Source organism: Acipenser ruthenus, chromosome 4 (genome assembly GCF_902713425.1).
Source record: "Acipenser ruthenus chromosome 4, fAciRut3.2 maternal haplotype, whole genome shotgun sequence".
In the NCBI taxonomy this organism is placed as follows: domain Eukaryota; kingdom Metazoa; phylum Chordata; class Actinopteri; order Acipenseriformes; family Acipenseridae; genus Acipenser; species Acipenser ruthenus.
Genome location: NC_081192.1, coordinates 6,235,047 through 6,261,890, shown reverse-complemented (window position 1 = coordinate 6,261,890; position 26,844 = coordinate 6,235,047). Strand labels below are relative to the sequence as shown.

At 38.1% G+C, this 26,844-nt stretch overlaps 1 protein-coding gene across 4 annotated transcripts in view; it reads right to left on the bottom strand.

Moving 5' to 3' along the window:
• Positions 1-8,756: 8,756 nt before the first annotated feature.
• LOC117400158 (acetylcholinesterase collagenic tail peptide-like) overlaps positions 8,757-26,844 on the bottom strand; it is a 34,328-nt gene continuing 16,240 nt past the window's right edge. For 3 of the 4 annotated variants that reach the window (XM_033999616.3, XM_033999619.3, XM_059021659.1), the window contains 12 exons: positions 23,756-23,836; positions 22,811-22,873; positions 20,637-20,663; positions 19,867-19,911; positions 19,212-19,247; positions 18,674-18,754; positions 16,217-16,313; positions 13,882-14,021; positions 13,010-13,129; positions 12,614-12,740; positions 11,852-11,954; positions 8,757-10,234 (listed from right to left, as the gene is read on the bottom strand). In XM_033999616.3, the coding sequence (XP_033855507.2) occupies positions 10,165-10,234; positions 11,852-11,954; positions 12,614-12,740; positions 13,010-13,129; positions 13,882-14,021; positions 16,217-16,313; positions 18,674-18,754; positions 19,212-19,247; positions 19,867-19,911; positions 20,637-20,663; positions 22,811-22,873; positions 23,756-23,836 (990 nt within the window). In that variant the 3' untranslated portion in view covers positions 8,757-10,164. The remainder of the gene's footprint in view (positions 10,235-11,851; positions 11,955-12,613; positions 12,741-13,009; positions 13,130-13,881; positions 14,022-16,216; positions 16,314-18,673; positions 18,755-19,211; positions 19,248-19,866; positions 19,912-20,636; positions 20,664-22,810; positions 22,874-23,755; positions 23,837-26,844) is intronic. The other variant, XM_033999620.3, reaches the window with a different exon arrangement.

Genomic DNA, 26,844 nt, shown 5'->3' with positions numbered 1-26,844 from the left:
CCATCAAACCTGAGACAGCTGGAGCAGTTTGCTCAGGAAGAGTGGGCCAAACTACCTGTTAACAGGTGCAGAAGTCTCATTGAGAGCTACAGAAAACGTTTGATTGCAGGGATTGCCTCTAAAGGTTGTGCAACAAAATATTAGGTTAGCGGCCCCACCATTTTTGTCCATGCCATTTTCATTTGTTTTCTTATTTACAATATTATGTTGAATAAAAAATCAAAAGCAAAGTCTGATTTCTATTAAATATGGAATAAACAATGGTGGATGCCAATTACTTTTGTCAGTTTCAAGTTATTTCAGAGAAAATTGTGCATTCTTCGTTTTTTGTGGAGGGGTACCAACAAATTTGAGCACGTCTGTATATATATATATATATATATATATATATATATATATATGGGTAAGCCATTTACCGGCTCAAGAAAAACCCTTGTAACACACAATATAACAAACACTTGTGACCTGCTTTTATACCTGCTTGCTTAATCCAGGCAGGTGTACCTTATTATATTAGAGCCAGGTGATTCCACTTCTGGCGCAACTCCAACCCCATGGCATCTTGGGGGATGCAGTCCTGTACTAAAAACCCCCAGGACTACAATTTTTGTCTTTCCTCCCCCTACTCTGGGATATATATATATATATATATATATATATATATATATATATATATATATATATATATATATACATATATCCCTGCTCCAGTATATTATAATTCAATATGATGAATGTCATAGGCATATTAAACTTCTTTGCTGGACCTTCCAAATAAAATATGGGCCTGCCAAAAGAAAATTAAGGTAATTGAAGAAAAAATAATAAGTGAGCCTTTCAAAGCTGCTTCTTTGCTAGCAAATGCCCTTAATATAATTTGTGAGAGGAGTGCTCCCTGGTAATGCAGTTAAGACTGTGCTCTGCTTTACACACAGCATCTGCATTCGCTGGACTGGCTGGATTCCATTTGCTTGACTGACTTAGTAATTGCATATGCAATAAAAATGCACCATTCGACTGTCTTCCTCCAGCCTATTAAAACATGGCATAAGGCCAGTATTCAATCTAGGCACAACTATAAATAAAAAATCAACTATTCTTCAGAACAGTATTGTCGGCTTGCAGCTTTTCCAAGGAGTTTTGCTTGCACTCGCTGCTGAGCATTGGCTTGCTACGGCTGTTTGTGGCCATTACTGTGATTAGGCTGTTTTCCTAATGGATTGGTAGACCACAGCAAATTAGTGCTGGACTGCTGACAGAGGTTTTTACTGTTCACCTCCATCATTTCATTTTGTTGCCAGCACTGTGGCCCTCCTATTGGAGGCAAGTGAAAACCCCTATTTGTCACTGTCTTCTGCCTAATGAAATGGACTCTGAGGAGGCCGCGGTAGAGGTGTCACTGAGGCTTCTCAGGATCAATGTAGATGCTGGATGGATATATGATGAATATATATACATGTTACCTTGTCATAGCGGAGGCTGCTCTTATTGGAAAACCAATAATTAGCATTATGAAGAACATACTGGTCACATCAAAACAATATCTGAACAGCCAAACTACTGCGACTCATTGCTGTGTGTTTTAATTTGTCAGACAGATATTAGTAGTTTGGTCCACTCATAAGCACTGCCCCAGGCAACATGTATGCTTTTGTGAGCCTGTGGAAATATGGCTTCAGAGGCTTTGGCAACGGAAACTGTAGTGCCTTCAGGCCTTACAGTGTTCCACCATCTTGGAGGCTAGTGTTCATACATTACTCTCTCTTATCTCAAAGAATGGACTGAAGAGATTATTCATCTTGATAGCTCTGTAGTTCTCAACAACATCTTGTTAATGTAATATGTAACACTTGGATGGTAAATTAATTTCCTGGAAAAGTTCTTATATAGGTTGATATTTATTTGAGTGGAGCGTCTCATTGTTTGGAACATTGGAATCCATATTCAATGGATTTCTAAAAAATGGTAAACATATTACAGTAATTATTATGTACTTGAAAAAGTATGTGGAATAGAAAAGATAAAGTGGTACACCTTTGAAATTTGCAAAATGAATCAGAGGACTATGATTCTCATGGATGTCTTGCATAAAACATGGTGTGCTAGAATAATGAGAAAAGTGTGCTTGTCACGGATGCGAAGAGCTTATTGAATAGCTCATGGCTCTGACTCAGCTGTTGTAGGAGACGACATGCTCTTGAACTTTACAGTAATACAGGGAGCGTCTAGAGGGAAGCTGCCTGAGTACTTTACCAGTGCAGTAAGTAATTATCTACAGCACTGCATTAATGGTGTTGTATTAATGACTCGTTGTTTGTTTGTACGATTTTAAAATACACAGTGTCCGAGAAGTGCAAAGAGATAGCAAATCTACAGAGAGACATACCTCAACGAGTGAAACAGGGTGGTGACACCTAAAAACCAGAGAAAGGGGTGGTGACACCTAAAAACCAGAGAAAGGGGTGGTGACACCTAAAAACCAGAGAAAGGGGTGGTGACACCTAAAAACCAGAGAAAGGGGTGGTGACACCTAAAAACCAGAGAAAGGGGTGGTGACATCTAAAAACCAGAGAAAGGGGTGGTGACACCTAAAAACCAGAGAAAGGGGTGGTGACACCTAAAAACCAGAGAAAGGGGTGGTGACACCTAAAAACCAGAGAAAGGGGTGGTGACACCTAAAAACCAGAGAAAGGGGTGGTGACACCTAAAAACCAGAGAAAGGGGTGGTGACACCTAAAAACCAGAGAAAGGGGTGGTGACACCTAAAAACCAGAGAAAGGGGTGGTGACACCTAAAAACCAGAGAAAGGGGTGGTGACACCTAAAAACCAGAGAAAGGGGTGGTGACACCTAAAAACCAGAGAAAGGGGTGGTGACACCTAAAAACCAGAGAAAGGGGTGGTGACATCTAAAAACCAGAGAAAGGGGTGGTGACACCTAAAAACCAGAGAAAGGGGTGGTGACATCTAAAAACCAGAGAAAGGGGTGGTGACATCTAAAAACCAGAGAAAGGGGTGGTGACATCTAAAAAACTGCAGCTGCTTCTAAAAGGCAGGAGCACTGTTTAGAAAGTGTCTCCCGGGAGTAAAATGTTGTAACAGAAATGAAGTTTTGTTTTTTTTTAGTAACAAGTTCGAAAGAATGTTACTAATATTATTAATAGTGTTCTCTATTTTGATTGCCCACAAATTTTCTGGACAATCTGTGGCACAGGAAAAAAATGATTAAGGCCCATAAGCAAGCCCTCCAAAATGATTCAAGCTACCTTATAATCATACATATAAGCGCTCAGGTATAGGGAGGCTAGTGCTGACCAGTATGTAAAAACACAGACTTGTAATGTGTAGGGCCCTGTTTTAGAGTATTAGAGCTAAAATAATGAAAATATTAGAGATGTGCTTTAGAGTATTATTATTATTATTATTATTATTATTATTATTATTATTATTATTATAGTACAACACTATGCAGTTTTAAGATAATGCTGCATCATTTTAGCCTTTCCAACCATTCATAAATATAGTTTAATGCACGGCGGAACTTATTTTTGTCTACTTACAGTTCGAGTAATACATTCTCAATACAGAACATATTAAACTCGCAACGGAGAGCCTGAGTATAGTTTTATATTACTACTCTATTGTGCCTTATTACTTGTTTTTCTCGATCATTTTCGCTAAAAGCAGTATACAGTATATATTTACAGTCGCTAAGTTTTTAGGCGTGTTTTAATGTTATTTTAGCCATTTTGGCTCTAGCACGTTCTCGGCCGCGTGTACTCTAGTTTTAACTAGCTTCAGGCATTTGAGGTAAGTAGCTGGACAGGGCTACAATTAATTATTTTGATCCCGGCTGGGATAAAATAGTATTCTATTGTTGTATTTATTGTTGGAAATGTTGAAAACCTTAACCGTGTCTGTTTGTTTTCTATGTATTATTGTGTCCGTTTTATAAGCGGGGTAACACACTCAAGCTGGTTGTACTAAACGGAACCAGTCCTGGATCCAGACTCTGATCTTGATCCTATGACGTATTGGGTTGCACTACAAGGATTAGAGCTATCTTGAGCTCAGTTTCAGCTCAAAATCTGATCCTATTTCGATCTTGCTTCAGACCAACATCAGAGTGGGATCAGAGCTTCATTGAACATTTTATAAATGGAGAAAATAAATATTTTTAGTTTTGAACAAAGGAATAAACAAAATAATGCAATTCCTCAATTTAAAACTGAGCTCTGATCCCAATCTGATCCTGCTCTACTGTTGATGGTTGCGAATGAAACAAATGAAACTGTAATATATATTAAACAACGGAGATGTTTGACATACACCATCATAATATGTAAAGGAAACTCTTTTTATTGCTAAAGTAATCTTTAAATAGGCACACTGTATTCAGATAATTGATTGACATAATGGTAACTTAAACTTTTCAAATATTTATATCTTACGTCTCATCATGAGCAGGTACTGTAATCCCTTTCAAAATAAATGCACTGCATTTGTCATCCACAAAGTTCAACAGTTTAATACACACGCAGCAGTCATTACAAAAAAAAATCATCTTTTTTTTAAACCCATTCAGATCTTCAAGGGAAGAACTTGGCAAAAAGAATCCTTACAAAAATGTGTGTTTTTATGTGGTGTTTTTGGTGGAATCATGTCAGTTATTGTATTTTGCTTTATAATAACTGATTCGGACCTTTTGACCAGGAGATAAGGTAATGCTGCTTCTTCCCACATCGGAATCCAAGCTATATGCTAAATGGCAGGGGCCATATGAGGTGATTCGGGCTATAGGGAAAGTCAATTATGAAATTCGGCACCCCGATCGCCACAACGAACGGGAAATTTACCATGTCAATTTATTAAAGCCCTGGCAGGCAAGGGAAGGCTTATTTATAGCCCCAGGCGAGGTAGAGGATGATTTTGGACCCTATATAGAGGCCCCTAACATACAGAACATTCCGATGGAGGAACAGTTACTCCCAGATCAGCAGAGAGATCTGCTCAGGTTAATTGAGGAGTTCAAAGATGTTTTTTTCTGACATGCTCGGCAGAACTAGTCTTATTGAATATGATATTGTCTCTCCCCCAGGTATCACAGTTAGAGAGAGACCGTACCGGATCCCAGGAAGTCGACGAGGTGGCGTTCGCAAAGAGGTACGGGCGATGCTCGAGCTTGGGGTGATTGAGCCTTCCAGGAGCGAGTGGTGCAGTCCAATTGGGATAGTCGCCAAAAAGGACGGCACCAACCGCTTCTGTGTTGATTTCCGCAAGGTGAATGCTATTACCAAGTTCGATGCATATACCGGTTGGCCGGTTATTACTGACGATTCATCCCCGACTACACCACAGTGGTCAACCCCCTAGAGCGCACCAAATTTAATTAAATGGACAGGAGAATGTCAGGGGGGCTTTGATACCATTAAGCAACAACTCTGCCAAGCCCCCACCCTAATCACACCGGATTTTGATAAGGAATTCCTCCTCTACACCGATGCTTCAGATGTTGGTCTGGGGGCGGTCTTGTCCCAGCATGTCAACGGAGTAGAGCACCCTATTCTGTATATAAGCAAGAAAATGCACCCTCGGGAGCGCAACTACTCCGTCATAGAAAAGGAATGTCTGGCCATTAAATGGGCCACCTTACGCTATTACCTCTTGGGTCATTCATTCAATCTTGTCACTGACCACACCCCACTCAGATGGTTAGGCACGATGAAGGATAGCAACGCCCGGATAACTCGGTGGAATCTGGCGGTGCAACCCTTCATGTATTTCATGACACACCGTGCAGGGAAAGATCACCAAAATTCGGATTACTTTTCCCAGGAGTGGGGTGTAATGGGCAAGGTAGATTCAGCCAAGTGTTCCTTCGGCTCCACTCTGAGTGGTGGGATATGTGACAGAGAGCGAATGAATCCGAATAAACAATTTCCATCTCGACCTGTGAGAGCACTGTACAACAGGAACTGTGTGCCTCATACTGAATGGTTGGGCAGTTCATTCCAGGGTCAGTCAGAAGCCGGCCATTCAGGAAGGGGACTGGGTCACGGTACCAGGAGGCATCGCCCTAGTACAGTGAGCGAAGTTTCAGTCATGAATTGGAGGAGATGTGATTGAACTAGCTGTCGGAGGGGGCGGGGCTGAGGGTACTTTAGGGGGGCATGACGCCGTAATCGGTTCGTTTGTTGTGGTTAATGAGAGGAAACGAGGACGGAGAAACAGTGAGTGAAGTGTTTTGTTATCAATAACTGTGCACGTTTATCTTTGCCAGACGGCTGCTATACCTATCCGGTAGCTGCTGCTTCAAGCCAGTCATAAGCCCGGACTTCACTGCACCTGTATTGAATCAAGCACTGCACCTGCACCTAGAGCATGCACTGTCCGGAGACGTGTCTGTATCTGTGTTGTGTGTTTGTGTTTTTGTATTATTATTTCGGGACTGCAACCCCTTGGTTTATACGCTGGCAATACCCATAGTTGGGTAGAGCCAGCATTTATTACTTACACATTCAAGGAGAATGGAAAAAGAAAATAAAAAGCTTGAACCGTGAATTCTGTGTCTGTCATTGTCTGGAGCACCTGCATCACCCTTTCACTTATGCACTGCAACCCACACGTTCACAGTGTTACATTTAAAGTATGTCTACAGATGTCTGTATGTCTTCTGTAAGATCTACAGTACAATAAAATATTACACAGAACTGCTTAGGCTCAGCAATGTTCTATCCCTTGTTCTTGTGTATTTTGCGTCCATCAAGAGATAACAACAACAGTACTGCACAACATCGGTATTTAAAATGTCTTGCTCTCGCATGTTCACAGTATGTGTCTTGCGGCTCTCGACCATATGGAAATGTTGGTATGCAACTCGTTTGCCACCCCTGTAATATATACTGTACTTTTAACCACTTTATATGATCTATATTTTTATTACATAACTACAATGAATTTTGAACCTGCGCTGTAGACCACTTCTTTGCTTTCGCCTCACTCCATGGTCCCAGTCAGCACCAAACTACTGCAACTCATTGGTATGTTTTTTTGTTTGTTTATTTTTTATTTTTTTACCTTGGCATTGGGTGAGTGAGTGTCATAAAGTAATATAATAGGTTTATAGCACCATGAATCGTTCTAAAGCTATTGTCTGTTACTGAAACAAGTAAAAAATATATATATTAAGTGAACAACCATTCAAGTACTGTAACAGTGTTGCTAATGAATTTGTTATCCTTAGTTGTCAGCTCTTTAAGCAAGAGTAAGTAAGTGAAACCAGTGTGTCACTTTAATGTGCAAGAGGTGTATTCCTGGTTGCGTTCTTTTTCAATGCTGTAAATACATTTCCCTCCACCCTATTTCTGCAGGGTCTCTATACTTAACATTTATCTGTTTTGACTCCATACTTTTTTTATTTTATATATCATAACACTGTGCTGTTGTTAAAAGGTTAATATTATTTCCAACAAAACTACCTGCTATCTCTGTGGTGTCTATATTTTACTTCAGATGGTATTGTAGCGTGCACAGGGGGAGGCAGCAGCAGGGCTGGTAGGTGACGTAATCACACACAAAGACATAAGCCTGATATACGCTCCATGCAAAGGAGTTTTGAAATGTGTGTGGCGTGAATGGGCATCCTGAGCCTGGGGTGCCAATAAAAAGGGAGCATGTGACATGTTTTCAGATCGGCCACTGTATTGGTAACAAATAATCTCAAACAATGTTATTGGCAACAAAAACATTGTTTAAACAACACTAGAAGTACAGACAGGACTACCAAACGCAATCATTACGATGCATTCTGATGTGTTTTTTATTTATTTTTTATTTCTCACAGATCCGGCGACTCTTTCACAACCACAGCATACAGCTATAATAGGATGGGTATCTCAACTATGTGCGTGGAATATATGTAATGGTTACACCCGGACATTTAACAAAAACCTGCAGTCAAAACAAGTGTGTTTATTTTAACATACCAATAGTGCGTACTTTCTGATTTCATCATATTTTCCCATAATTTATGTTTGTATTCTTTATCAAGATATTTTTTGTTCTGCTTATCATAAAAAACAAGATATTCTGCACTGATATAATCAGACGTTCCCCCATCTTGCCTGTGATACTTGAAGAGCAAGTCTGAATAGAAAAATAGCAGCGAAACGTTGGGTGTAAAAAACGCACTGAATAAACGCTACAGTGTGAATATCCCTTCCCAAATGTTTCAACTTGAAAATTCACATTGAACATATTGATTGGCTTTAAGGATGTTGATCACTGATTTAGAGTTTATGAGAGAGTGTTTAAAATTGTGGTTGAAGGGTCTGCCATGTTTTTCAGATCCAAACTGCACAAGAGTCCCTACACGTAGCCTTCTTCAGTGTTGTAATAATGAGAGGAGAGGCAGGTTTTCCTCACCCATTTCCTATCTCATTGTTACTTTGATGTTGAATTGGCTTTTGCAGGGCCACTTCTGGTTTTAAAAATAATTGTAAAACACTTACTTGTTTTAAAGGGAAGTATGCTGAAATCAAGTTCAGACTAAAGAACTGATGTGTTTATTAGTATTGAGAAAATGGTTAGAGCGCCAGATGATCTTAAATCTAAACAAGTGTCAGAAGTTCAATGTACCTCAGTATATATTCTGTTATAGGAGATTCTAAAAAATGGATGCAAGCTTTTAATGTCAAAATATGAAGACCCTTAAAGCTCTCTGGGTTTACATATAACAACAAAAAAGTTTTGGGGTTTTTTTAGTTTGTTTTTTTTAATAGAAAATCACAGTGATATCATGTCAACTGATTTTATTTCTGTTGGCATTTGAATGCCAATAACATGAACATGCAGAGCTATCATAACACCACGGTTTACAAAACACTAAAACAAAACATTTGTACATGTCATTTTACATTAATATGATCTATTTTTCCTACACACGTTACTGGTAGACGAAGTGAAAACAACCATTTTAAATTCCATCCCTGATGCATGAAGCACATGCACATTGCAAGCATACTTGTTGGCTCCTATTATCCTGTTGAATCAAATGTCGGTCAAAAAGATATGCATATGCATTCCTAGATATGTTATTTCATCTTCTGTGTAAATATAGTACATGTTGCAGTCAATACAAATGTGCACAATTAGACAATCACAGATTTTACATGGGCTTTTTTCACAGGAGCTCATTCACAAATTGTAATCTGCAAATCTGCTAGTACGAATCTCTGATTAGGTGGCTTTTCACTAACTATGCCACATATTGGGCACTTTGGTTATTATGGCTGATAAATTTGCTAATATTTACATGTATTATATAGTATCTTCAGATAAATAATCTGGCTGAATCTAAATGGTTGTTATAGACTAACTATTTTAGCCCTGAAAAAAAATGGCTGTTCCAGGTGAGAATTCCCTAGCAATGCCTGGCAGCTTTGGTAATGTTCTCATAATTTGAATGTTTGCATGTTTGAATATGTCCCTAACCCCTCATGAAGTCAAGCCTTGTATTTTTAACTATCATCTTGGCACCCAATAAACTGATAAACAGATTGATATGTGTCTCCCTGATTAAAGCATTATTACTGTACAATATCACAAGAACAGGCGCCGACTTCGTTTGCCTTGGTTGAATATTCTTCATGCAGATGCGATAAATATTACTTCACATTTAAAGTAAAAGGATACATTTTTCTATTAACACAGCACCCAGACTACTGATGTTCTGAAGTCCCCAAAAAACCTGAATGGTCTATATAACAGTTCTAAGTTGAGGTAATGTTGTTCCATCTACACAAGTCTTTCTTAAGGATCACAACTACTGCACTTTCATCTTCTTCACCTTGAAAGTTACATCCCTATTGAAGAAAGGATCTTCAGGCATGCTCAGCTAAGCCTCAGAGTTCTACCTAGCAAACCATAATTAATCCTTTGTTGAATTATTAAGACAGAATGCAATGGTCCTATGTGTTTCTGGACGAACATTTGGGTTATAGAAATCCCATCAGCTACACGCCTTTCAGCAGCAAGAGAACGGAGGGTTTGAATTTGTTTAGTTTTTGTTTTTGTTTGTTTTTGCATTGCCTCAGTCTTTTTGATTGGGTAATAGCACCAGGTGTACATGACACTGTGGGATGCAACCCACACTTCTGTTTTTTCCTTCATGTAAAAAACTTGCAGTTTGTGGAGTCAATGAAACAGTATGAGGTGCACTTAAGTTCTCCATAAGACCTAGGAAACAAGAAAAAGAACAAGATTTATATTCTTCAGCACCAGGTCAAATTCCTGCAACACTACAGCTATGGCCAAAAGTGTTGCAACATCTCAAATTTTAGGATTGATACATAATAAAGTACTGCCGCTGTTTGGCAATTGAAGCTGGCGTTTCTATTGAATCTGTCTAAAGGGTTATTCACTACTGTTTTTTTTTTAGAATAAATAAGTAAGTAATCAATTTCTGTGGCTGCCTTTCTTCATTTGCCGCCAACACTAGCCTCCAAACAGCAGAAGTGAAGTGATAAATTCATTCAAAAGTTGTGCATGCTGAAGCGCTGGGGAGGCCAAATCAAGGCTAATCCTCAGAGCCAGCATTGCATGATAATATAAATATAAGTTTATATAAAATAATGTTAATTAAAATTAATACAGATTTAAACATAGAAGTAAAAATGATGTCACTATATATAGAACACTATTACATCATGTAAGAATAAATCATGGATTAAATCATTGATTTAGCCATGGATCATCACAATAACAAGTAGTTGTCATGCCGTCAAACACCTATAAATACCTCCAATGTTTTGATTCAAACACATGCTCCTTTGAGAAAGAAATGTACAACATAACGAAACGTTGGGCAGCTGGCTCTTTCAGCTAATATATATATATATATACACACACACACATACATACATACATACATACATACATACATACATACATACATAATATAGATCTTTTATTCATCATGTAATCAAATAAACTACAAAATGATATCGCAAGTCTACCGGAAGCCATAATAGTAGTACAGTATTTCAGGTTAGATTTCTAAATGTCCCATTTTTCTACTTTGTTTCCAGTTTTTCATGTATATGGAAAACTACAAAGTGGTATGTAATTCAATATGTAATGTAACATTATTCAGCAGGTTTCATTCGACTTTATGAAGCAAGATTAGTTATTTATATAGGGTGATACAAAACTTTTGGCCATAGCTGTACACATTTCTACAGCTGTAAGTAAAAAAGGACGTGTAGATCGTGCAGCTCAAATCCTGCTTAGGTCACAAAATAAATGATTGGTTATTGGACATTCGTTTCCATCTCAAAACTACTATCCAATTTAGGCATTTTGGCAATTGAGCCCTATTGGCATGCAGCTTCACAAAAGTGAGGCCATGAACTGGATGCATGGAAACTTAATTCATCTCTCATTGTCCTAACTGTGTGGTCCTTCCAGGGCAGGCTTTATGAATGCTCAATTCAGCATCTTTCATGACCAGCAAAACAGGTAACAACACTTTCAAAACAATTAGGTGTTAGGTGTCCATCTTGGATTAAAGCTGGCCAGAATGCAATCGCCGTTTAGTCTTTATTTGCCAAAATAACCAGTGGCCAATGGGTCAAAGTTTAGGAACTTGTGTGAGGTAAGATACATTGCTTAAAAAATGTAATAATTAATTCAAGATTTTTAATCAGCAGAAGGTTGTACATACTTGTTACTGTGATGAAGCACCTATTTTGATCTACAATATTTCTAAAGGATAATAATAATAATAATAATAATAATAATAATAATAATAATAATAATAATAATAATAATAATAATAATAATAAATGTACCCACCCAGGAAGATGTGATTTGCATGTCTGATAACCAAAGTCTTTTCCATCACATTCTTCTACTCCATCATATCGATACCCATCTCCACAATAAGCATTTTTGCATTCTGAAAAAAAAAAACAGGCAAAATAATACAAACGATACAGTGACAGGATGGCTGGGTGGGTCGGTGACGTCACCAGACAGGAAATAGATACACAGGCAAGCAAAGTACTACAGGGTGAGTCGCCAAAGCGCTCTTTCTTTATTAAACAAAAATAAAACAAAATTTAAAATCAATGTTTTTAGAGAATTTTAAATAGCTAATTCAGTGTTTTTGAAATATGCAAAATTGCAATATGCACACACATTTGATTAATAGCTGTTCAGTTCTCATTCTGGTAGCAATAAAATCAATATCAGCATCATTCAGCATTGATTTTCAATATGTATCACAATACATATCGCAATATTGTCTTCAGTATTGCAATATATTGCAATACAGATCCTCAGTCCCAATATCCACCCCTATTATTGTCGCATTGGACGTGACTCCTCAAGCAAAAATAAATAAATAAATAAATAAATAAACTGCTTGCAAAATTCACCACAAGTGCAGTGTAAAGATGCCTTTAATTAACAGGTAAGGAAAAATGAGGTCTTGTCAACGTGGGCAGAAACTTAAAATCTTGAATGGAACAAGTTTGTGAGCATTTGTGTTAAATTTGCTTTATCAGACTGATCACATAAACAGGGCAGGTAATGACCATGAGCCCTGTAACTTACTGATGCAGCCATCTGTAACGGCCTTGTTACCATCATCACAGTCCTCTCCATTGTGCTCCTGAACTAAGCCATCCCCACAGACGCCTTCGGGATCTGGGGGGTTCTCAGTACGCTGGAAGGGTGAGAACTGAAACAAGAAGAGACCAATGTTCATTCGAATTGCACTTATAATCAATAACAACGAAAGAATACTCCCATCTCAAAGCTATTCTAAATGTAACGTTTTAAAATTTAACCAGACTTGTCCTTTACATGTCACCAGTGTTAAATCTAATGATAAAATGCTTTATACAAGCTTCTGTTTATACTAATCAGTTCACATGCAGTTTAGATAAAAGGTCGTATACAATATAGAATGTCCTATTACAGTTATAAAGACATATTTTCACGAAATACCTGAATTGGAAGCCATTTTTCGGTGTCCTTGAAATAAAGCGACTGCTGATCTCTACTGAATGCCAGCGCATTATCAGTGTTTAGCCTTTCCAATTCCTCTAGATTATTCACCACAAATATCTAAACCAGCAAAAAAGAAAAAAGGTAGTGTGTCAGCTAACAGTCTCCCATATGTAAAGGAAAAATACTGAAAATATATTGTTAAAAAACATTAATATATATGTAACACATATTTAGGGCTTCTGTTTTTTCGAGTTAGCTATTTTCGAGTTTTATGTAAATCGTTTTTTTTTTTTTTTTTCGCTTTTTATATATTGTATTAAATGATTGTTTTCGGTTACTTTCGTTTTTTTCTGTCACAGTATGTATAGTAACTCGACAGTACTTGCACACTACAATTGTACCTTCTTTCCTTTGCTGTCTTCCACAACAAAAGCCAGAGCTACAGCGTAGGACGACAACGCAGCCCTGGGCAGCTTACAGGCAAGCCTGCAGGTGTCCGGCCAGACCACAGGGGTCACTGGTGCGTGGTGAGCTGAGGACACCCTGGCCGACCTAACCCTCCCTCCCCCCGGACGGCACTCGGCCAATTGGGCGCAGCCCCCTGGGAGCTCCCGTCCTCAGTCAGCAAAGGAATAACCTGGACTCGAACCGGAAACATCCAGACTATAGAGAACATCCTGCACTCCACGCAAGTGCTTTTACTGGATGCGCCACTCGGGAGCCCTGAAGCCCTACATATATTTAACATATCCATTGTCTGAATGTGCTTGTAAACTATCCTTTAGAGAAGAATAGAATGATATAGAACTCTCCTGAGATCAGACTTTTCTCCATTAAACTTGGTTTAGATGGGGATGTCGTACACATACCGCTGGGACTTTGGGGTAGTTGGCTCCAGGGGAGGGTCCCTCATAGGGGGGGTGGATCATGCTCACTGGCGGGTTGCAGAAACACTGACCAGGACGTCCCTGAGATCCTCTGTCACCCTTTGGTCCGACTCTGACATGCCCTTGGAGTAAAACAATAAGCAAAGAAATATGTTTTTTTTAATAATTTATTTGCTGCTTTGAAGAGGAACTATGTAAGCTTTTGTGTCCTGTGGCAGTCTGGCTCGCAGTGGTGGTGGATGACGTCACGGACCAGGAAGTAACTGACACCAAAACAGTGGATGGGCGGGTGAAGCTGAATGCTATTGCACTCAGCGTATTTATTAATAAACAAAACAAAAATAAAATATTTAAACAAACAACAAAACAAAAAGGCGCGAGGGCCAAACGAATAAACAAACAAACAAGTAAGTGTCGTGCTGGATACTCCAGCACGTTTTAGCAATTGTTTTTAACTGTCTTATTCTCCTCGCGCTCTTTCTCTCTCCGCTCTCCTGTACTCTCCTCTGTACACCCAACCCCGAGTGCAGAGAGCTGCAGGTTTATATACTCTGGCCGAGGGATTAACTAGTTGTTAATTATCTTATTATCCCTCGGCCAGAGTCTGCACGCGTTTGGTAAGGATGCATGACTGTCAGCTAGTTAAATAATCAGTAGCTGATCAGCCATGCATCCTCACGGGGTTTTTAAATATAATAGACGCGGTGCTTTTATCCGCGCCGCAAACAAAAATACAAATAATAATACATAGGGGCGGGACACTCCGCCACAGTCCACATAAATGGATTCTCAAAAAAAAAAAAAAATAAATAAATAAATAAATAATTAACTTGTCTGACAGGTACATATATATAGACAGAGTATATATGTTCTCATATTCCTGAAGTGAAATAAAAAAAATAAAAGTATGCAAGTTGGCATACAAGCTTTTAATATTGTTTTCAAATGAGTGCAAACATACTGGTAAAAATGGGGCCCTTATTGTATTCAATTAATCTAAATATCGTCATTCCTAGATAATTATAATAAAGCCCTTTGTGTTGCAAGGTTTTACAAATCTGACAGTGCATGCAATGTTTCTGTTGAGATCACTGAATAGAGCCCATAGTCTCTCCACCTGTATTGCTATGTTTGGGTGGTATCAGTTGGCCCTATCCAAAGCAGCCTGCCAGGAAGGACTTCTACAGCTTCTTGGCTGCAAGTCTTCTATAAACAGCTGTTAAACGTTACATTTCACCTCAACTTCCGAGTCCCTCCCCCTCCAGAATGAGTTCTGAAAAAAGCAAATAAACTCTCCAGTGACAGAGCCACCAGCGTGTGGAATCAGATCCCAGCAGGAATTAGAAGCTTGGCTATTATTACACTCTAACTTTATTATTACACTCTAACTTGTACAGTTTTAAAGGTGAATGACTAAAACGGGATTGTAAATGTTTCTTCCTAACATAATTTGGAAAGTCTAGAACGTTGGACTACCTTACCTTTGGTAAGTTACTCTGAGATCAACACTTATTGGGTTCGGCGAAACCAGACTTGAAAGTCAAAATATCAGCCCATTAAATCTTCACAACAGAAATATAACATTTGCACTCATGCCATGCAACATACTACTAGTAAAAAGGTAGTAAACATGGAGAAGTGGAAATTGTTTCAGCTTTTTTAGCTATCCTGGTGCAGCAGTGAATTCACAGTTTGGCAGTGCCTGACTTCTTAGTAAGTTCTTGCTTGTAATTCATTAATGGGTAAAATGATCCATACTTGATGTCATCTAGAGCCTGACGGCAACTGTCATTTTAATCAGTGACATAATGTTTCACACCTCTGTAAGGATTTCCTTTGCTCTATCAATCAGTTTAAGGGTTTAAGCCCTGCATGTGTCTGCCTGAGCTCACAAGGTGCCTGGCTGGTAGGGTGCGCTGTAGCGCGATGAGGAGAAGCAGTCTCTGTTGGTTTTACCTTCCTAGTAACGCTGTAACTTCTACAGATAGCAATGTAGTCACATCGTAACGATTTTGGAATTGTAATTTAATTCATATGATGTAAGCAACAATACAATAATTAATTGATAATGAAAACCCAGCTGGGTAGTGCAGAATTAAAGATATTAAGATCTGCCAATGTTTAGATCATATATACAAGGTCGCTCATATGACTAGGGTTAAATGCTGAATCATTTATTCATGGTTCTGTTATTTATGCTCAGTAATGTTAATAATAACAACTTAAAATAAATGTCTTAAACTTGGTGTTCAGATGTAACCAGTGCCCACTTCATAGAAGCACCTTCAAGCAGATCTGTAATATACTGTTTACCTACCTGCTCCAGGAAGTCCTGGTGGGCCTGGGTGCCCAGCAGGACCAGGAGGACCCATAGGGCCTAGTGGTCCTGAAGCACCAGTGTTACCCTTTACTCCCTGCAGGTGAGCAGACAAGACAGACAGTCAGAACAGAGACAACAGGACATCATACCACATGGTTTATGAGCTTTAAGGGGGCATTGGCTGTGTTATTTAATAGACACTAATCTATAAAAACTCCTCGTGTGTGACACACATGCTGTTCCACTAATAAGGGTTTGGAGCAACAGCTTTAGACATTCACAGAAGATAATGAGAGCAGACTTCTCAGTCTTGTGTCAGGTACAGTGAGTATATATTTATATATTCCTGAACTGAAATAAATGGAAAATAAGTGCAAATTAGCATAAAAGCTTTCAGCATTGGTTTTCCTTCCCACAATGCATGGTGCCAGTGTGTGAAACAGGAGCCACAACGCACAGGCAGTCCACCAGTGGAAAAGGGATGTTTCCATGTAACTGTATAACTCCGTGAAAGTGGCATTTAAGATTCCAATTGTGTCAGCACAGAAATCATGGAATATTGTTATCTGATTTCAGCAAAAATGTACTATATTTTAGTAAGGGCATCCTAAAAAAATCTAAGACCAATCAAATTTGAATCTGGTAATATAATCATCTAATGGGTTAAAACTGGTGCTTGAAAAGCATTTACAGAATTATTAAGCTAGATCTTAAAATGGAAGAGGAAGTGAAGGGTCCCGACTAAATTAGCTTAAATCCTCAGTGCCATAAGTAACATGGCTGTACTGTGTTACATTAAGCAGACATGGGCACAGGAAATAGGCTAATGTGTCAGAAGAGTGAAATTAAATTGTATACTAAAATTACAGTAGCCTCCCCTTCTGAGAATGTCATATTGCCAGTTACCTTGCTGGTCTGAGTGGGGTAAAGCAGTGGAGAGACCAGAATGCCCCACGCCTCGCACCACAATTCAGCACACCTTTTATTTATGTTGGAAACATCTATGGGTTGAAATGGTGCACCAGAAAAAATATATAATAATAATTTGCTCATGTTAAAATACACCTGTCAATACCTTCTTACCTCAGCCTTCTGCAGAGTATTATTATTATTACAATATTATATTAGTTTGCCAGCTACTGATGTTGGAATACAAACAGTTGACAAGTTAAATTTCCATAAGTGTCTTGTTTATCATAGCAACTCTCGCTCTTTACTATGCTGTTCAGCGAGCAATTCTGCTGCCCAGCAGCAAGTAACTATATATAACTGTCTCAAGAGTGGGATTATGTTTCCATATTTTCAGTAGATAGACCTGTCATTTCATTGATGTAGTAACTGTCTTGTTTAGCAGGAAAATCATTGGCTGGGTCTGTTAACCACCAACAAGTACTGCTTTAATTGGTGTCTTATGTAACTTGTGTCTTATGTAAGACTTGTTACTTCACATTAACAAACTAATTGGCAGAGTATTTGTCAGAAGGTTTCTAAAATAAAAAATAGGACTATAACACAAAACTACTGAAGAATAATTTATGTGCAGCTGTGCTACAATATCACTTTCCATTGTACACTGAAAAAATAATTAATTGTAGTTATTACGTTCTTCCATGGCCTTCTGTTTCAGAAAGCGAACAGGAAAATAGATGCTTCTAAAATTCACCAAACATGATAGCGGGTGTAATGAATTGGCATCTCAGCCCATTGAATTAAATGGAAAGGCAAAGGCAAAAACAATACAGTACCGTTCAAAGACTTACCATTCAACTAAACAGCAATATCTGTAGTCAAGAGTCAAGTATGGGTCACATGCTGATGGCAGTAATATTAACTCATCAGCCGATAGGAGGAGATCAATTACATGGGTATCAATGGCTGCTATTCACGATCTGGCTTTACTATTTTTGCAGAGTTGCAGAATTGTAACACTGCATGCATACATGGACTGCATGGTAAAACACTCTAGTAAGTTTCCCCCAAAAAACAAACAAAAAAAAAAACAAAGATGCTTATTCACAATTACAACATGATTTATAGCTACTGTGACAGTATCCTTTATAAGAATATACTTCAAAATACCTGAGCCATAGTTCCTACTAAGTCATTAATTGTAATATACTGATATCCTTTATTAGCCCTGCATTGCTGTTTAGCAACATCACATTACAGTGTTTACTGTTTGGCAACCTCAGTATATATACTGCATGTATGCCCTTCTCAAACACCAAAACAAAAGTGCAGAAAAACAAGCTATACCCTTCCTGTGCTGAACTTGCAGATTCTACCCGGTGGCTCTACAGCATCTTGACAGTATATTTTGTTTACAGAAATACAAAAATGAGATTGCACGTCAAAACCAAAATAACGTCCATGCATTCACGTTCAAGATGGACTCCATTAATGACGTCATGCTTGTAAGGGATATTAAAAAGCTGTACAGCAGTGTGTTCTTACTTGTTTCCCCCTCTTTCCAGGTCTTCCGGTCGGACCGCGGTGACCTACTATCCCAGGCTCTCCCTTAGGACCCATTTCTCCCTTTAATAAACAACAAGAAGCAAAGCAGAGAGTCACATACTGCAGCTTTACTGCATTCATTTAACAACAAGCGTTATATTATCTAAGGGTCTGATAACTTTATTAGAATATGTGGGTGCTGAACTATAAGAGTGGTTTAATCAATGAGCAATTAGGCCCATGAACTGTGCTCAGGCAGGTAGTTGTTGACAACATGGCCAGAGGTTTCCTAACGTGTGGGTACAGGAAGTGTTTTAGTAAGGACAATGATAGCCAGTGTCCCACTGGTTGGTGCCTCAGTGTTTTGTGTCTTCGACTGCTGGTCTGGGCTGTACTGTATTGTCACAGGACATCATAAACCCTGTGTGTGGTTTAAAATGGATCATTAGAACTTGAACAAGCTGCTCCTCAATTTTATTTTTTTATTTATGTTATCTTGCTGTTTAGTACTAAAGAGATCTCTCAATTATGTACTGACCTTCTGTCCCAGCATACCAGGATAACCCATGTTGCCCTAGAAGAAAAAACATATTGCATGTCACTACTTATGGGAGAATTGGTTTTAAAAACTATGGCACTTGTGCGATTCTTGCTTTATAGTGGTATTTAATCAAACTTTCCAGCAGTATGTAGTAGTATATGTGTTGTACATAATGAAGGGTTCCTAGACAGTGTTGAGGCTCTTGCTAATGCAGGGCTCTCATTGAGAGGGGATTGTCCTCTAGTCTGGAAGTTTGATTGATCGGCTCTGTAGAGTACAGATATAAAGCAAGTCATGTAGGGCACAGTGTTACCATAGTTAATCCACCACTTAGCAGAACACTGTTATACAAAGTAGCTGATAATTTAGGAAGTCTGGATCCCTGGCTTCTTAGCAAATGGGCTAATTTTAGAGAAAGGCAAGACAGTGGGCAAGATCAGTTTATTTGACTGTGGGACACATGTTGAGCAAACGCAAAGAGACATTTCATTTAGTGTTATGAGTAGCTTCTTGCTAGTTTCAAATCAATAAAATAATTGTATTCCTTCTATTTACCCTAGAGCTTTCTTCAGAAAAGATGTGTTTAATTCTCTGTTGACACAGAACTCAAAGAATATTTATAAAAATACCCAGTGTTTGTTGGCAGTCTTACCTTCTCTCCTTTCCAGCCTGATTCCCCTCTTTCTCCTCTCGATCCCTAAAAAACATTTGGAGGGAATTCCAGTCCTACTCAAGCATTCTGCATGGGCACATCTTCAGGCATGGCTAGTTGTACAACTTTTTTTTGTAGGAAATAATTTTGTAGAATGATTGATTTACCTTTCACTTTAATAAAGGATGCTGTCAAAACGGCAAACAGATTGGCATTTCAGTTATAAACCTAATACAATCACTAAGGGTTACAAGATGAATTTAAGAAATGTGTTGGGGCATTGAAGTAAGAAGACCCACATTTTACTGCAGCTGTAATTAAATATCACAGATTTTACATTTATATAGTTTTGATAAATGTGGCCTGGCATGCCCAAGCATTGAGCCACATTTATTGCACTGTGATTCATTGCGATAAATGTAAACTATGGTTGTTGTTTTTTTTTTCTTATAACACATCTTAAGTAAGCCTTCACATTAGTCGACAACATCAAATGGCAAATGTATTTTTGCCCTGGTCCCGACTCTTAGGTACACGTAGCAATCCAAACCTGAGTATTAAAAGCACTTTTTTAATAAACTGTATGTCAAATGGGTCTCACCCATCTCTCTGAAAGACAATACCAGTGATGAAGCTTATAGGGTTAAAGTCTTCCAGGTTCAAAGGTCAGACATTGCTGAAAGGAGTCATGAGCACAAGGAGCATCATAAGGAGGAAAGCCAATACACCCCAGAATAACTTTAGAGATATGAGAACTCATGATTACTAACCTTCTCTCCTTTAAATCCAGGCAGACCCTGCAGAAGGACAATAATATGTATTATCTAAAAAGTGTCTGCCAATGACACCACATTTTATATTACTTTAGCAACTGATCACTATGCTATAGCCAAAAGTTTTACATTACCCTGTAGAATTAACACATTTTGCTTCATGAAGTTCAATGAAACCAGCTGAATAATGTTACGTTAATATAATATAATGACATACCACTTTGTAGTTTTCCATATACTTAACAATAAACTGACAAAAATTTAAAAATGTGGCATTTCGAAATCTAACATGAAATACTGCACTATTATTATGGCTTCCTGTTGACTTTTGCGATATCATTTTGCAGTTTCTTTGATTACATAATGTTAAATAAAATATCTAAATTATGTTCATATATATATCAAGGTTGTTATAATAGTAGAAAACACTAGTTGAGGCTTTGAGTAAATTGTTGATGCTCACAATGCATCAGAGTAGAAAAATGCAACATGTCTAAGACTTTTGCACAGCAGTATATATATATATATATATATATATATATATATATATATATATATATATATCAATCCTGAAATTATAGCTGATGCAAAACGTTTGGCCATAGCTGCACTGTATATGATGAAAAGAGATAAAGCAATCTTCTTTAGTAACTTTGTTATCTGGCTTTATTCAGTTTGATAACCCTCTTTCACACATTTGATTTCAATTCTAAATGGAGACATAAAAACACATTGCTTTGGTTGTTCTCATATCCAAGCTGTAGTTGCATTACTGGATAACATCATTTGCTTCAGTCTCAAACCACACAAGAAACTAGTGGTTCTATTTAACAAACAGGCATATAACTCAGCCTAGTGTATTTCAAAGCTAATACAATTGACAAAGTAAAAAGAGCAGAGCTACTCAACTGAATTCATATCGATCTGATAGAAAAAAGCTTGTCTTGTTTAAATCTCTGCATATATTTTTATTGTGCAGCTTCTTTGTAACCAAATCATTTAAAGTAAAATGTGATTCCTATAAAAATAAACTCTTGTTCATATTGTACCTGTAAGTCTTTTTTTAGACACATACAAAGCTGTCTGCTTGATGCTGTTGCTATTGAAGAGAACCTAGATTTAACTTCTGTTTTTAAATTGTATGACATTGAGAAATACCACATTAAAGTATAGTTATTTAAACAGGCTGTAGGGTTTAAAAATACAACACATCACTTTCACTAGCTTTTTACTTTGTTGTACGTATTTCTGCAATATCGTTTTCAACTTAATTACAATTGTTTTGAGAGTTCTATTAACATATCCCTGGTCATAAATCAGTTTTGACCAGTTATTATTGTTTCACATCAGTTATGCATCGGATCTTCTGAATTCACATCATCGACCTGTTCAATCAGAAACATTTCATTGATTCCTGACTCCTTTCCCAAAGGTCAACATTTTGATTGGTTCATCTGTCCTACCTCAGGCACAGGTTTGGAAGGGCGGGAACAGGTTAATACAAATACCAATACAACTGCGAGTATGTTGAAAAAGATATTGCAGAAATATGTACAACAAAGCAGAAAGCTAGGGAAAGTAATCTGCTGTGTTTTCAACCCTACTTCCTAATCAGTAACACTAATGTGAAAGATAACTGACCACATCAACAATTAAGTGTCCCAAGACAAAGGTTATTATTTACAGGTAATAACCATTGCAAGGAGTTATGTGGCTATTACAAACAAAAAATGATCTAAACTATGTTTTTAGGTTATATTTTAGACTGGATCAACCAGGCTGATTGAAATGTATCTCACTTAAAAGTGAGTTCCAAGATTCTACAACTAAAGCTACCATTGGAGGGCATTTACCTTTGGGTTAATGACCTCACTAACTACTCAGAACCTGATTGGCTGAGACGATACATGTAGCTCTCATGCCATCATTTTTGACATACGATCAGATCTGTCCAAATCGTACTATAAACACATGATGTTTTCTCCATGCAGTATGTGTCTGTGTGTTAATGAATAGTTATACCAAAAAATCGCCATGTTCACAATTACTAGTCTTGTGAAATCTGGTACTGAATATACAGTAGAGGTGTAGCTGGAATGGCGTTGCAGCTGTCCCTGCTGCATTCTAATTGTGTTGAATGTGTTTATAGCTCGGCAGCTGAACTAACAAACCTTGGGGCCCATTGGTCCTCTTATACCTGGCAGTCCCATTAGCCCTGGATCTCCCTTTTCACCCTGTGATATAGAAAGAAAAACTAAACAACCGTGGGGATTCCTTTCATTTTTCATGCAATAAATACATTGGAAATAAATTGGGATTGATTATTTGCAGCTGTTCTTAGATCAGACATAAAATAGGCCAGTGTGTCAGTGTGGGAAACATTATTAATATGATGAGGGGAGATTTTAACCCAGCACAATGTGTAGGGAAGCATTCTGCTAGATGAGATGTCAAAGGTATCACTCTGTTGTGTACATCACACAGCACACTTCAATCCAGAATGAAACTGAGAAGTGTGTCTTATTGAGATAGCAAAAATGAGGACGCCAATTTAGTGCTCTTGTGGTTACTGGAATTTTAAATGTGGAGCAGCAGTAAGTTCAGTGCATTTATGTGCCGTCCTGCAACCACGAAGATCGCAGCACATTACTGGCACAGTACAGTGAACAGAAATGGTCAAACATGCTTTACAAGACAGGAATGTCAGCTTGGTGAACAGAAAGACTTGACATCCACTTTTAAACATACAGCTCTTTTATATAGGTCTTTATACACAATAGCTTATAGGTAATAGATTGAGTTGACGTCACTGTTATTTTTTGTTGTGGGGAGGGGGCTGTGAGGTTGGGGGTGTCGAAACTCAGCCATCGTGTTGGATTAGAATAATAACGTTTTTCAGGGTAATTTGTATAAAGGTCCCAAACCTGTAGCTATCAGCGTATGCCGTAATGTAACAATTCGAGCAGCAGGGGCTTGTTATAATGTGTTGCTGTTTGGGTGAACTTTACACACATTTTTATAAGGACTGAATTGGTGTTGAGCTGTTTGCCACTTGTTGAACTGTTAGAGTGGGGCTGTGTGCAACATAAACACACATCCAACAAAAAGGAACTTACTATACTGACCATAGGCCCATTTGGTCCTGACCACCCTGGTGGGCCTTGCTTTCCTGGGAGACCTGGTGGACCTGTTCTTCCCTGCAACATAAGAAGGGGGGGGGGGGGGGGGGGATTGCTGCTTCAAAAATTATTGGGATTTTTTAATAAACAACTAGACAAAGTACAGGCTTATAATAACCATGTGAAGGTTGCAAAATCCTATATAATCCCATATAACCTCAGGCAAAATGATCAAATGATAGTATATTTACCATATCATTTTCAGTGACAGACTACAAATCAAAGATACAATCCAAAATGCTGTTATAATAAAATTACAAAGAAACTTACTTAACATGTTTCATAGACTTTTAATTAGATTCATACAACATTAAATATTATTCAGAGATCGCCAATTAAATCATATTGTTTAAAAGCTGTATAGTTAACAGAACTAGGATGAATTAGCAATTTAATATATGCTGTATCAGTCTTTTCACCCACAAGCTTCATCACATTCAATCAAAGGACATAGGTTGAGTTCCTCATTCAGTCGATACGGTTCCAGTGTTTATAACGTTGTGATCCAATATGCTTCTCTGTGTAGTAGTTGATTAACTATATTCCTCCTTCTAGCAGATATATAGCTAATTTGATAATTGATTATTAGAGTACAATCAATGAGAAGTGAGGGAATGTTTGAATATAGGGTGAGGCAAACACATTTGTTTGATATGCTCTGGGGAAGACAGAATTGTCGAAACGGGTAAGCACCGATGTAAAACTGCTCACTGTTAAACTTTTAATATATTGCTGTGGATATTGATTTTCAAATGGGAGTTGCAGTCCAGTTTTCTCCAATCATGGATTTCTATGGGAGGAGGTTCTATTAATATATATATATATATATATATATATATATATATATATATATATATATATATATATATATATATATATTAGCTCAAAGAGCCAGCTGCCCAACATTTCGATATGTTGTACATATCGTTCTCAAGGGAGCACAGGTGTCATTGTCCATCAAATCAACAGTACGAAGGTCACTCCTGAAATCAGGACTTAAAGGATGTGTTGTAGTAAGAATATCTCTGTTAAGAAAGGGGAACAAGACTAACAAGCTAAAATATGCACAAGAACACAGAAATTGGATTATGGAACAATGGTCAAAGGTGCTTTGGACTGTTGATGGATGGACGACACCTGTGCCTTCTGCCAGTTCTGTTGTCAATTCAATGCTTGTCTTCTTTCTATTCCTTAAGGATATTATCTTCAAGTATTGCTCATCCTCGTTAGACAGTTTTTTGGGTCTTCCAGTCCTGGGTTTGTCAATTACAGATGATGTTTCTCTGTACTTGTTGATTATGCTTCGGATACCACACCTTGAAAATCGAGTGATGCAAGCTATTTCACTCAATGTTTTTTTCTTCTTTATGCAAGTCAAGATTGTTATAATAGTAGAAAATACTAGTGGAGACTTTGAGTAAATTGTTGATGCTGATAATGCATCAGAGTAGAAAAATGCAACATGTCTAAGACTTTTGCACAGCAGTGTATATATATATATATATATATATATATATATATATATACAGTGCCTTGCATAAGTATTTACCCCCCTTGGACTTTTCCACATTTTGTAGTGTTACAACCTGGAATTAAAATGGATTTAATTGGGATTTTTTGTCACTAATCTACACAAAATAGTCCATAATGCCGAAGTGGGGAAAAAAGTCTAAATATTTTTCAAAATTATTTACAAATAAAAAACTGAAAAGTCTTGATTGCATAAGTATTCACCCCCTTTGCTGTGACACCCCTAAATAAGCTCTGGTGTAACCAATTGCCTTCAGAAGTCACATAATTAGTTGAATGGAGTCCACCTGTGTGCAATTAAAGTGTCACATGATCTCAGATTAAATACACCTGTTTCTGGAAGGCCCCAGAGTTTGTTAGAGAGCATATCTAAACAAACAGCATCATGAAGACCAAGGAGCTATCAAAACAAGTCCGGGATAAAGTTCTGGAGAAGCACCAATCAGGGTTGGGTTATAAAAAAATATCCCAAACTTTGAATGTCCCCTGGAGCACCGTTAAATCCATTATTAAAAATTGGAAAGAATATGGCACAACCGCGACTCTGTCTAGAGAAGGCCGTCCACCAAAACTCAGTGACCAGGCAAGGAGGGCATTAGTCAGAGAAGCAACCAAGAGGCCAATGGTAACTCTGAAGGAGCTGGAGAGATCCACAGCTGAAATGGGAGAAACCGTCCATGGGACAACTATAACCCGGACGCACCACAAAGCTGGGCTTTATGGAAGAGTGGCGAGAAGAAAGCCATTGCTGAAAAAAAAACCATATCAAATCCCGTTTGGATTTTGCCAAAAGGCATGTGGCAGACACAGCAAACATGTGGAAAAAGGTTCTCTGGTCTGATGATACCAAAATTAAACTTTTTGGCCTTAGCGCAAAACACTATGTGTGGCGCAAAGCCAACACTGCTCATCACCCTGAGAACACCATCCCCACGGTGAAGCATGGTGGTGGCAGCATCATGTTATGGGGATGCTTTTCATCGGCAGGGACTGGGAAACTGGTCAGGATTGAGGGCAAGATGGATGGAGCCAAATACAGGGAAATTCTAGAGGAAAACCTGCTGAAGTCTGCAAGAGACCTGGGACTTGGGAGAAGATTCATCTTCCAGCAGGACAATGACCCCAAACATACAGCCAAAGCCACACTGGAGTGGCTTAAAAACAAAATGGTCAATGTCCTGGAGTGGACCAGTCAAAGCCCAGACCTCAATCCAATTTAGAATATGTGGAAAGAGTTGAAAATTGCTGTTCACCAAAGGTCCCCATCCAACTTGATGGAGCTTGAACAATTTTGCAAAGAAGAATGGGCAAAAATTGCAGTGTCCAGATGTACAAAGCTGGTAGAGACTTATCCAAATAGACTCATGGCTGTAATTGCTGCCAATGGTGCCTCTACCAAATATTGACTCAAGGGGATGAATACTTATGCAAGCAATTATTTTCTGTTTTGTATTTGTAATTAATTTAGAACAATTTGTAGATTTTATTTTTCACTT